We start from the raw sequence: 14,629 nt of genomic DNA on the forward strand, positions 1-14,629 counted from the left end.
TAGCTGATGGTAAAACCGGAAAGAAGAAGAAGAAGAAACCATTAGTTCACACGACTATTCGAGATGGAGATTATGAATATGTAAGTATGACATACCAAACTTTGTTTTACGTTTGTAAGGATAAAAAAATGTAATCAATTCTAAAACCATTTCTATTTATCAGTGTGTCGGTGCATAATACGGCATAGTAACGTTTGACACACCGGTTCCCGTCAGATCATCGAAGTTAAGCAATGATGAACCTGGCCAGTACCAGATTGGTGACTATTTGGTGTTGTATGTGCTCTCCACTTATCTCGGCATTGTTTTCAGTCGTTCTGGACTTTTGCCACTGGACTCAAGCAGGACCAATTCAGGAGGGGCGTGGTTGGAGATTGCGCAACCCTTGCAACACAAGTATATGCGCAGCAGCTAATACAGAGAAGTATCCATTGTCTTTCGAGACTGAACGGAGGTGATTGTTTTGTTGGGGACAGGAGTAGAAAACTACTATCATAATCAACTCGGATCTACACAACAAACAGCTGTTATATTATGAACCTTTTTTCTAGAATTCAAATATACAACAACACATTAGGTATAGGCAACAGTCCGTTTTTATTCCTCGTTATTTCTCTGTTATGGTGGAGAGAGAGAGAAGAGTGGGAGAGAGACAGAGAGGAGTATACCGTTGCGCCCGCTTGGTTAACAATCAAATCTCAATCTGTAAATCTTTTTGTGCCACTTTTTCTGTCAACTTTTAAAAACATCAACATAACCAGATTTCTTTAATTGCTACATTTCTTCTCAAACAATTACAAATTTTGTTTACATTCGTGAGAAATATTGAAACAATTCTGATTTAGCTGTCATGTTCCCCATATTCCATCCACAGACGCGTGCCACATTTTTATCCATATCAATACATATATGTATATACATATATGCATATACATATATGTATACTAGCATGTCAACCCGGCTTAGACCGGGCCCTTTGTGTAACACAGCCTCATTGAATCGTTGGATAACCGCATCTTCTGATAATTTGATAGATTAGCACATTAAACATATATCAAAATTATATCACTTTGCACACTGGCAGTTTTTATTTTGAGCTTAAATTTTGAGTAAACTACAATGTATTTTTTTTATTTGCTATTGTTCGTTATTTTCTAGCTGACCTTATTTTAATTCAGTTTTCATAAAAAGAATTGAACAATCAAAATTCCTTTTACTACAACATATCTAAACTATTTTATGTGAACTGAACAATGCTAAATCCCATTTCTGAATTTATTTCTGAACCTTGCTTACAAATCTCGGTCTATCTAATGTTTTCCTTACATTACAAAAAAGGTGAATCTTTCTTGTAATATTAGCACAGTAAACATATATGAAAAATATATCACTTTTCATACTGGTAGTGTTTATTTTTAGATAAAAATTTGAGTATACTAAAAATTTTTTGGACCCCCGACAAAAGGAGGATGGACCTGTAAATTCACCCTTCTCCGTTCGTCCGTTTGTCCGTTCGCCTGTCTACACTTTTCTCAATAACTACGCTTTGGAATGTTTTAAAATTCTGCACAAACATTAAACATGGTATGAATAAAAAAGTAACAGGAAGGATTTTCTGGAAAACAAAATTGACAATTTTGTGCTTATTAAAAAAAAATTGATGACTTGGATTTTTATAAAACTTTCTGAAAAGTTGTAACTAACTGATTTCTATATAATTTAATCTGCCTATACTTCGCGATAACTCTTGGGTGTGCCCCAGGGACTCTTTTAGGGCTAATAAAAAGATTCCAATTTTGGACTTTTTTACCATATTTGTCCAAAATTTTCTATGTATGTCTATTTAGCAGTTTTGCATGGTGCTAAACTCAAATTTAAATATGTTAAGGCCTTGGGGACTTTGGGGCTAAATGGGAGGAGGCAAGTCATTTTTTTTTGCATGGTGTAGAACCGACATTTTCATATATTAATCAGGAAGAGAAATAAGACCATCGCTTTAAAAGAAGGTAACAATTAGACTTAAAGTAGACATCAGCCTACAAGCATTTATTGAGAAAAAATCCGTTTTAGGTACGGAAGGTAATCTGTTGTAGGTTTGTTTTTTTCTCTTGAGACCTTTATATATAAAGTAGTAGCATTCGTGTGTGCATGCATGTGTGTACACCTCCCCTACAGCCAACACTATAAGACCGATCATAACCAAACCTGGGATGATGATGGTCCCCCATCTATGGGTAGTGCACACCATTTTTCAAGGTTAAAATCAAAGTTAAAGGTCATAGCCTATGTATATATACTCTCCTATAGCCCACAACACTGGACCGATCATGATCAAACCTGGCATGATGATGGTCTCCGACCTAGAGATGGTGCACACCATTTTTCACGGTTAAGGTCAAAGCTTAAGGTTATATTTAAAACGGCTCTTCATAAACTCCTCCACCTAAGGATTGGCGCACACCAAGTCGGGGTTCGTCATCATCTCGAGGGCTGCCAGCATGGCGCCGGCCAACTTCTTTGTTATTTGAATCAGATCACCCTCCTCCAACCCCATCCCCTTAAGCAACTACCCATTGTGATTCTTTGTAATTATTTCAATTTTTATGTGTAACAATATGTCAACTTTGACATAATCTATTTGCTTTAAAGTTCATACTTGGATTTCAGTCACTTCAGGAGGCAGTTAAAATTTTTTCAACACCTTAAGAAATAGTTGCTCTTGCAACATCCACTTACTGCAAGGGTTCGCGCGACGCGGTGACCTGAGCGTACAGCAAAGTCCCACGTGAAGCGCGGGTATCTTCGTTAATATTATATATAGATGAAGGTGTATGCGCATGTTTCGGTATACAAATTGTTTCAGCCACTCTATATGACACTAGCTTTTTTCGGGACAAGATCAGAGTGTACTATCTGTTCTTCAGATGCTGAACTTCAATTTCTTGTTCTCTGTCAGTGGAGGAGAAATCCTTCACGACTGAGACAATTTTTATATATGTATATATATTGTATCTATATCATTATATATTGTATCCATACCATTATATATATTGTATCTGTATCATTATATATATTATATATATTGTATCTATATCATTATATATATTATATATATTGTATCTATATCATTATATATATTGTATCTATATCATTATATATATATTGTATCTATATCATTATATATATATTGTATCTATATCATTATATATATTATATATATTGTATCTATATCATTATATATATTGTATCTATATCATTATATATTGTATCTATATCATTATATATATATATTGTATCTATATCTTTATATATATTATATATATTGTATCTATATCATTATATATATTGTATCTATATCATTATATATATTGTATCTATATCATTATATATATATATTGTATCTATATCATTATATATATATTTCTTGTATATATATACACACACACACGCGCGCATATATATATATATATATATATATATATATATATATATATATATATTGTTATTATTATCGTAATTATTTGTGTTAGTTAGGTTGTCGATATTTTACTTGTTTTCTAATCGGATTGCTTGTTTCATGTTTATATTTTTTTCATATTATAACTGCGCCAAGAAGTATTTGTTTTCATGACTGCTATAGTGATTAGTTCAGAGCTATTTTTTCTGTAGGTAAAATGTACCTCTTTGTGATGTATAACTATAGACTGGTGTTGATCTTGTAATGGTTTGCAAGTAATAAGCTTTACAAGAAAAAAAAAGAAGAAAATTCATAAAGCATAAATTCATATTTTTTGGTAAACTTGTGATATTATTTTTCAGTTGAAAGACATAAATGGTAAAATAATAAAGAAAAGAAAAAAGAAGGAAGATGGAACAGTAAGTAATTAATTTTCTTTTTGTTCCAACATCTTGTTTTAGATTTTTTTGTTTCACCTTGAATAAACAGATGGCAGGACAACTGATGGTCTGCTTGTGTTGCATGTCTGGTATTATGCGTAACCACTTGTTAGCATCCCTTACCTAAACTGAAACTCTTTAAAAAAAATGACAGTACAATAAAAAAAATTACGCTAAAACCAAACCCAAACTCAAACAAAACCAACCCGCCTTCTCCCTTGAGGCTTGCATTTACGAACATCCGTGGGCTTAGAACTAATTTAAATGATGTCGAAGCATTTCTCCTAACAAACACCCCGGATATCTTAGCACTAAGTAAGACTAACCTACACTCCTCCATCCCCTCTAACTACTTTAACATGCCTGGATATCCCCCACTCATAGTAGAGATCCCTAGATGTAAGAGAGCCTTCTACTCCAGTAGTTTCTTCCCCAGGACAGCTAAACTTTGGAATTCCCTGCCGGGTCTCTGCTTCCCCAACTGTACTGACATGCAGAAGTTCAAGTGCAACGTGAACCGACATCTTGCTGCCCAACTCCCTGCACAGTACCCCTGATGCCCACAACAAAGTGGCAATATGCCTTGTTTGGCGTAAAAATGTAATTTTAAAAAAATTTAAAAAAAACAAAACAAAAAACACTTTCGTTACAAGCAAGTCATTTCTGAATTACGGCGCCTTATCGTAATAATCACGTGATAATTATATAGTGACTTCGTTAGCTCACATGGTAACATATTTAACGTTATTGAAAGTAAATCTTTATCCGATTAACAAAATAATCTGAAAATGTTTTGACTTTTATTTGTTTATTTGTAAATCACAAGAAGAATTAAGGGTATTATTTTACTTTAATGTCCGTCTTACTTCGTATAGAAACAATTTTTCTTTTTAGATTTCGGTGTGCTTTAAAAGAATATGACAACCATTTCCGTCGCAAATTTATCGTTTGCATGGTATTAACCCCTGAACCCTGTGACTATTTTCCGCCATTTCATAGCCTTCGGTTACGCTACGCGCGAGCGCGCGGTACCATAAACGAGGGCCGTGAAATGTACACTCGTGTACCAAACTGCCTGCTCACATAGCGTAGTAATCTTTGACGAACAATTTAAAATTAGATAAAAAAAAAACAAGTACTTTTCGAGATATTAAGCCATGTAATTCTATATGTGATCAGTGAGGGCTATTTCTGTACGCACAAGCGCGTGCATATTTTTTTGCCGCGCCGCGTGTTCATGCATACTTTTAAACATTTAGTTAGGAAGGAATAGTATGAAAGTGCACTTACGTAGCGACGGACAAAATGGGGGTGGGTGGTAAAATGGGGGTCTCTCTTTAAAAATCTACCAAAAATCAGGTAATTATCTAATCAATATGAAATTTCCACCGATTATTAAGCGATGAACGTACTTTATAAAGGTATATTTTTTCATATTCGATATACACTTGTGCCCGATATTATTCATACCCCTCGGATCTTTGAGATTTCTATAAGAATATTGCTCAAACCAGAAGATAGACAATATTAAAGGGATTTCAAACAATAAATCAAGCATAAGCATTTAATTTAAACTCAACAAATAAATAAATTATGCAAGTTTGAAACACTATACTAAGAAAAACAATAATGGCACTAGTTCAAAATTATTCATACCTCTCTTACTAATAGTCAATAGCATGCCCTTTATTCTTAATAACTGCCTGTAACCGTTTTGGATATTTATCAACAAGATTTTTACAAGCATCAACACTGATTTTTTACCATTCTTCAATGCAGTAGTTCTCTTAATCCCTCAAATTTCTAGGTTTCCGCTTTTTAACCTCAGTTTTCAATATGTGCCAGAGGTTTTCGATAGGGTTCAGGTCGGGACTCTGGCTAGGCCATTCCAAAACATTAATGTGATTATCCTCAAACCATTTCTTGACTATTTTGGCAGTATGTTTTGGATCATTATCCTGTTGAAGGACCCAGTTTGGTCCTAAATGGAGCTTCTCCGCATCCTGTCTAATGTTTTTCTGGAGTATCTCCAAATATTGCTCCTTCTTCATGGTTCCATCTATCTTGACCAAACTACCTGGACCACTAGCCGAAAAGGAGCCCCAAAACATTAGGCTACCACCACCATGTTTCAACGTGGGTATGGTGTTCTTTGGGTTGTAAGCTTCTCCTTTCTTCCTCCAAACGTAAGAAGCATCCATATGGCCAAACAATTCAATTTTTGTTTCGTCAGTCCACAAAATACTTGAGAAAACGGACTCTGGAGAATTCACATGGGTCCTAGCAAACTTTAGACGTGCTGCAAGGCGTTTTCCGGTGTGCAATGGAGTCCTTCTTGGTCTTCTTCCTTTCAGACCATTTTCATGCAGAGTCCTTTGCAATGTTTGCCTTGATATTTTTATGCCAGAAGACTCCAGATTTTCTAAAATGTCCTTAGTAGTGGTGGTTGGATTTGCATTAACACTTCTTACAATATTCCTGGTGGCTCTAGCAGACAGTTTCCTTTTCCTCCCTCTACCAATCAAGTTGTTTGTTGTGTGGTGGCTCTGGAATTTTTTGATGATGCTCTGTACTGTTGCTGTAGGGACCTCAAATTTCATGGAAATTGACTTGTAACTTAAACCATCCTTATGTGAATTCACAATTTTAGTCCTAAGATCATTACTAAGCTCTTTTTTCTTCCCCATTCTAATAATTTTTATTCTTTTTTTGGTTTTCAGTTGATATCATTTTAATTTCTGAAAAATGCAAAAAACGAAATGAAATTAATCAAAGGTTGTATAAAAGCATTCAAAATAAGAATCAAACAGGAAACAAACAGTCAGAAACTCGATTAATACTGAAAAAATAAGGGGGTATGATTATTTTTGAACATTGCAGATTTTATAAATAGCTGTATATTTCTTTTATTACAAGTATCCCGAGATTTTAAAATGACGAAAATGATCAGAAGAGGTTTATTAAGAATATGTATCAATATGGACGTAAACAATAAATTCTTACAAAGTTACACCTAATAAACTCAATTTTCAAGAGGGGGTATGAATAATATCGGGCACAAGTGTGTATATATATATATATATATATATATATATATATATATATATATATATATATATATATATAGTAATTTATAAAATATATATGGCGATTAAGCTACACTGAATATTCGGCGTTGCGTCCACTCTAGGACTCCTCAGGCTTATGCGCATAAGCCTGAGGAGTCCTAGAGTGGATGAAACGCCGAATATTCAGTGTAGCTTAATCGCCATATATGTTTTATGAATTACTAACTAGCTCTACCTACGTATTGAGCACTTTTGAAGTAAATACTTAAAGTTTACGCATAAATCTATACTTTCGTATATTAATTTTATGTGAGTAAATTAAGTAGATATATATATATATATATATATATATATATATATATATATATATATATATATATATATTGTATACAGACCCCCCCCCTTTCAATTTTTGGTCACTCTTACCGTTAAAAAAACACCTAACCTGAACATATACTTCCTGTAAGGATGATGAGATGAGGAAGAATTAAAAAACAAAAACAAACAAAATAACAGCAGCAGCAGCTTTTCAAATTCTGAGAATGGAAACTAATTTTGTGTTTAATTTGTCACCTTTTGTGTTTAAATCATAAAATTCGTTTAATATGTAATAAATAATTATTATCTTCCAGATTGGCATAAGAAAAAATATTTTGATTGTTTTTACGAAAAACACAACTGTAATCTCTTTTGATAAATTTTATAATTTTCTTTTAGAAAGTCCAATGTTACCATATACATATAGAATGCTTTGACAAATCGATACAAAAAAAAACCATAAACAATGGAAATGAAATATTTACAAGAATTGTTTCTGCAATTTATCGCTTACGTACGATTCCCTGGCCTATAATGTCAGATACACGCTACAATTTTCCCACGGAGACACAAACCTCATTTAAAGAAAAACCTCTCAAAATCATAAAATTGTCGTCTGCGTGTTTGTTAATATTCTGTGACTCAAATCAATCAATGAAATGATGATAAGGAGGCAAGCATTTAAAGTGAACCAAAAGCGAAATTGATAACATAAGGAATTACACGTATCATTATTTTCAAAGGAAATTCAATAAAATATTAAATCTTTTAAAAAATCTGACAATCATTTTTTTTTTTTTACAAATTTGGGGAAAATACACTATAATCTGCTTTAAGGAAAAGATAATGTGGTTCACTTAATTGGGAAATAAGAAATGGAAAATGATTTTATGAAATTAAAAATAAATTTTAATTTGAAAAAAAATAGAATTTATGAAATATGAAATACAAAAAATTTATTCTGAGAAAAATATGAGGAAAAATCTGGATATCATAAGAGCAAACGAAAAATGATATTCAAACTGAAATATATAATATGACAAAATTATACTTGATGTAAAAATCATCTCAAAAAACAAAGCAGTTTTAGTTTAGTGTTTTGTAACTGGTATAGGTTTCCATAGTTTACAAAAAGCTTACAATTCAAAATAGGCTCTCGATTGGATTAGATTATTGACTCGTCATAAAAAAATGAAATTATTCGAAATTCAGGTATTAACATTCTAATAAGTTTGCATATTCGTATAGCAAATCACTCAAAATCTTATTTAGACAAAAAATTAGTTTAATTGATTCAAAACATTTTTAAAAAATATATTAAAGTTTTGTTTAATGCTTACATTTTCTTCGGTGAAAAAATTGGTACTTTATTGTTTTTTAGAAAAAATTTAAAATTTAAATTTCTATTGAAAATTATTTAAAAGTATCATATTATTTTACTTTTAATGGTAAAATTCATGGTTTTAAATTTTCTGGAAAAATCAAAATTTGCTCAGAAATATATTGATTTTTCTCGATGTTTTGGTCGTGTTTACACTTTGTTCAGAAATATTGAATTTTAATAGATTTTAATTAGTTTAAAAAACATAAACTTGATTTTTTTCATTTTTATACTGATGGCAAGCAATGGCAGAAATCTTTATTTTGTAAATTAAGAATTCGCCAGGCTAAATGCGATGAAGATAAACACTTCACTAATTTGTATTATTTGGATTATTCGTTTTATTCTGTTCTCATATTGAATGTTATTATCACAACGTTTCGGCCGATGTAACTTCCGAACTTCTTCAGATGTTTCTTGTTGAACTCGGGAATCTTTCTGTTTAACTCGGTAATCTTTATGGAATCTTCTGGAATCCCCAGCATCGATTTCATAATATCACCAATATAAATCCAACAGAATGTCAACATGATTCAAAAACATAAAACATCACAAATATATAAAATATGAAATAGCAAGCACTACAAACATAATACGAAATACAGAATATCGTAAGTAAATGTAGAAAACGCACTTTTTGTGGGACAAAACATCCATGGACCTAATCATTAAAACACAGTCTATGAAATCAAATCAGTTTATTATAATCACATATAAAATTGTTAGCAAGTATTATCAAAGTCTCATTAAATTTTCTAATCAGTTTTGGTTTAGTGTTTTGTAACTGGTATAGGTTTCCATAGTTTACAAAAAGCTTACAATTCAAAATAGGCTCTCGATTAGATTAGATTATTGACTCGTCATAAAAAATGAAATTATTTGAAATTCAGGTATTAACATTCTAATATGTTTGCATATTCGTATAGCAAATCACTCAAAATCTTATTTAGACAAAAAATTAGTTTAATTGATTCAAAACATTTTTAAAAAATATATTAAAGTTTTGTTTAATGCTTACATTTTCTTCGGTGAAAAAATTGGTACTTTATTGTTTTTTAGAAAAAATTTAAAATTTAAATTTCTATTGAAAATTATTTCAAAAATATCATATTATTTTACTTTTAATGGTAAAATTCATGGTTTTAAATTTTCTGGAAAAATCAAAATTTGTTCAGAAATATTGGATGAAATATTAGCATGTTTTGTTATATATATATTGGTGGCTTGTGTGTCGAAAGAATGTTAGGATGAACACAGCTATTTGGTTGCATATCCATGTCTGAACGCATCTGACTGGTAACTATGTGCAATATAGTATGTAAAAAAGACAATTATGGTTCTTAAAAGAGGTTTACCATTCAAACTAGTGTTGGGACGATTCCTAATTTTTATACGATTCCGATTCCGATTCCGATTCCGATTCCAGGAAAATATTGATTAACGATTCCGATACCAAGTACGATTCCGATTCCGATTCCTAGGGAATTATTGTTTTGAAATATACCAGGTAGTTTTATACTTATGGTCGGTAGTTCCCAAATATGTTCCCTAACTTTGGAAGAGATATTTTATGTCTACACCGTCGTGTTTTGGTTTAAATAAAATTATTATATAGTAAACTAAACGGAAAAATTAGCAAAATTTATTTTAGAGAAAATTTATTTTACTTAATTGGAATACAGAAAAAAAAACTCAAAGAAAATAGAATTTATCCTTCAGAGCAAAAACAAATAAAATAGAATTTATATAACAGAACAAAAACAAGAAAATTAGAGAATAAATACACACGATTCATTATTTTGGTCCTCATAATTAACAGATTTAATGAATTAAATAAAAAAATATATAGCGGAAGAGAAAGAAAATATATACTAATTAAATATAAAAAAGATAAATATTTAATTTAATAATTTATAAATGAACGTGCGTAATGAAAAAAAAAACAATATACCACGTGACATGGCGCCGTAGATACAAAATAACCTTTTCAAAGTTAACGACCATATATGAGAAATACCATTAATCGAAAGTTTTTGTATTTTATACCAAAAGGTAGGTATAGCGAAAAGTTACAATTAAAGGAATTTCAAAAACGATTTTTTGTTTGGCTATTAATAGTTGTATTTGTGACGGCAGTTCTTCAGACCTCCATAATTCACAAGGAGTAGTTAACACCTATTATTTTTTCTTACTTTTTCATTGCTTTTACACATTGTTTCTAACGTGAAGAATAAGTTTAGCCAAACTAATTTGGAAATAGGATATATCAAAGGAACACATATAAAAATGATACCACTATAAAAACAAATTAAATACTAGATAAAATTGAGCAAACATAATTACCAAAATTACATAAAAAGATTAAAAAAAAAACAATGGTGAAGTTTGTTGAGTGAAATGAATTATTGAAAGAAAATTAATTGAACTAATAGAAATGTTAAATAAAAAATGTCACATTTCAATATTTTTTTAATAATTAAATTCTCAAGGTTGTCGAAATTAAAAATTAAATTTTTTTATTAGACTTCTTTCGAAGCTTGTTACCTTGAAAAATACATTTAAAACCCTGTGTTTTTTTAAATAAATTGAAAAATAAACACAATTAAAAAAATTTAATTGATAATTGAAACTTTAAAAACATATTAAACATTGAAAAATTACTTATCTCACAAATTAACGTCCAATAAAGTAGATCCAGTCTTCATACAGGAATTCGGTTATAATAAATGTATCTTTCCCAAACTTAAAAATTAAATTTTTTTTTTTTTTTGGAGAGAGAGAGAGAGCTCTTTAAAATCGCCGCGGAGTGCCGCCTAAAATTTTAAAGAAGTAAATTTTAGGAGTTTAGTGCCTTTCAAAGACGGTTATCATAATTTATTATCATCATTTACTTTCCTTTTTTTCCTCCCCCCACACCTTTCCACGTGGTTCAGTAGTTAACCAGTGCTCCTGTTGCTGTCAGTCAGCTATCTTTACCTAAGTTTTAATTTCTAGTTATGAATAGAATCAGCATTTTTAAAAGTTATTTTTTTAGTTGTATATATTGTATTTACTCTTTGAAGTTAAGGAGGGTTAAAAAAAATTGGTGACACCTAGATGGTGACGTAGGCAAAAAAAAAAGACACTGCGATTTCGACCCTCACTAATAAAACTGCTCTGAGTGACTAGTTGGTAATTTTTTGTTCCTTTTCTTTTTTATTTTGCTCCTCCAATTTATTTGGATGCTTCATAGTTAAATGTTTTAACATGTTGGTTGTGGTCATGTTAGATGGTTTTATTCCTCGCGATATTTTAATTTGACAGACTTTGCAAATGGCTTTCAACTCATCATCTTCATCAACTTCAAAAAGTTTCCATGCAAGACTTTTTTTGGACTTTGGGCCATATTAGAAAATTCAGTTTATCTGTAAACAAATAATTTACTATTAAATTTTGTTTTAAAGCTAGTCACTCATTTGGATAATTAATTGAAAATAATCCGCTAAAAAAGACAAAAAGAAAAAAATGTAAAGGGATGGGGCGGTAAACACTCCATTTTTGGGACTATTTTACCATATTTGTCCAACATTTTCTGTGTATGTCTATTTAGCAGTTTTGCACGGTGCTGAACTCAAATTTAAATATGTTAAAGCTTGGTGACTTTTGGGGCTAATGGGAGGATGCTGAATTTAGTCATTTTTTTAATGCATCGTTCACTGTGAACTCATGGGGGTGGGGACCATGCATGCTTCACTTCTTTTTCTTCTTTTTTTTTAGAACGCGAAATATTGACTCTCATGTGAATAAAACATTTTAGAAATAAATTCCAAATAAAATTTACACATTATTATAAAAAACAAAGCAATTCACACAAAGAGTTACATTGCCCTTTTGGTGATAAGTTAGTGACTTACTATTGCAAGACTCATTTATATAAGTTCATGTCAATAAATATCAATCAATATGAGGTTTATCACTCAATGAGGAACTCCTCCCTGGACTTTAGCCATCTAACTCTATCCCGAGCCATCCACTACTATACGGGACCCATGTGTTGTATCAGATCCCCCCTCGATTCCGTTCTTGGTCTTCCCTTCAGCCTTCTATGTTCATGATGTATCCATTCCGTTGTCTTAATGGACCATCTATTGTCATGTTGTCTGTCTACGTGCTCTGCCCATCTGTGTTTGGATGTTTTGATGGCAGTATTGATGTCAATAACTCTTGTTTGTTAGCGGATCCAGATGTTTGTCTTTCTGCCTTGTAGAGTTATATACCTAACATTATCCTCACCATCTTCCTTTGTGCTATTGCCAAGATTTCACTTTGACGAGTTGTCAGAACCCACATTTCACTACCACAGATCATCACAGGTCGTACATATTAATCGAAGATCTTCCCTTTGATTGACATATTTGCTTTTCGGCTCCTCATGATATTCTCCACTTTCCCAAAAGCTGCCCACCCCAATGCCACCCTTCTTTATCTCAGGGAGGAGATTTCCATATTTCGTAATTTTCTTTCCCAAGAAACAACGTTAACAAATTCCTGATGAACCGCCCCTTGAAGTAGACACTTTATTAAATCTCCACACTAACGTAATGTGCTTACAATAACCCTTATCCCTGAGTGGCTTCCAGGCCTTGATAACTGGTAACCATCTTGTAAAAAAAAAAGATGTAGCTTTCAACTTCCTCAATTGTCTTTCCATCAAAAATTATTGGCAACTTGGCAGCATGCTGGTTTAATATCACCTTGGTCTTTCCAATATCCATGTTGTGGTTAACCAGTTTGCTCTTAGAGTGCATGTCGTTTGGAATGTGATTTAGTTTCAAAGGAGAGCGGAGATGTTCATGTATCATCGAATAAATACAATTTTAGCAAATTTCACAAGAATTTTTAAGAGGATTCCACCAACCCTCGGGGATAAGTTGATGAATATAGAGGAATTTTATCCTTTCGTCGGAGTCACTACGCAGTAAGTAATACTATTATATATTATCTTAGAGATTTAAAAAGTTATTTATTGTATTTATAGGGCCGTTGGATCTAATGGGTTAATTTTTTTTAATAAATTAATAAAAATGTAGAAAGCATCGTGAAAAATTAGCTTCGATAAGGTGTAAGGATGTTCACACTTGGCCAAATGGTGTCCAAAGCCGTTTAGAACTTCGCCAGATCAGGTTAGGGCTGGATGAGTTTATTCCATACTGTGTCTGCACAAATAATTAACAAGAACACGAAAGTAAAGGTATACAATAATATATTAGTTATATACATATTTACATGTCTTCAGATATACTTCAGTTGGAGATATTCCGGCAGGTGGCGTGGTGCATGTCTTACTGGAGGCAGCATAAGCGTCTTGCCTATTTAACGGTCGTTGCCGGACTCCCCCGGTATTGGTGATTTATATATCTCTCTCTCACCCGCCTATGTTAATTAGTAGGCGTCTCCACAACATTTACTATATTTATTCTCTTACATTTTTGTCTGACAGGCATTAACTGACGTACTAGCCAAATATCAAGATTCGAAGACGTTATTATCGTCTGCAAAAATAGAATGAGCATATTTTAATGCCTTTTTCGAGTAGAGGATCAAGAAATGTGACATTCAGAGGTGGGAATCACGTCGGTCAAACATGCTAAGTTCATTTAACTTTGAGCATTTACAATACGCTGGGTCATGTCTAGTCAGTAAACAGGCAATAAAGTTTTCCAACTTTATTATTCAAATGATTGATGACACAAAACTTCATATTCAATCGAAATGTCTTTAAAATAAAAGCTAATAGAAATTGTGTGCATTGTTTATACACAATATATGACGTCATTTTAAGGTTCGAACACGAGTTGTCATGTTTTGGTAAGTACTACTGCTACTACTACTACTACTACTACTACTACTACTACTACTACTTTGGGGAGGCTTATTTTCACCCAAATTCCAATGAAGACCAATTGCCTCTGCCAGAGAGAAATAA

General features: G+C 31.9%; 1 protein-coding gene across 1 annotated transcript in view; it reads left to right on the plus strand.

Moving 5' to 3' along the window:
• The window catches only part of LOC145240304 (uncharacterized), a 243,164-nt gene that overhangs the window by 174,329 nt on the left and 54,206 nt on the right, over positions 1 to 14,629 (plus strand). Inside the window, exons 18-19 of the mRNA XM_080103886.1 lie at positions 4 to 80; positions 3,820 to 3,876. Coding sequence (XP_079960012.1) covers positions 4 to 80; positions 3,820 to 3,876 — 134 coding nt within the window. The remainder of the gene's footprint in view (positions 1 to 3; positions 81 to 3,819; positions 3,877 to 14,629) is intronic.

This window comes from Euprymna scolopes, chromosome 19, assembly GCF_053919585.1.
Source record: "Euprymna scolopes isolate OS-2025 chromosome 19, ASM5391958v1, whole genome shotgun sequence".
Taxonomy (NCBI): Eukaryota; Metazoa; Mollusca; class Cephalopoda; order Sepiida; family Sepiolidae; genus Euprymna; species Euprymna scolopes.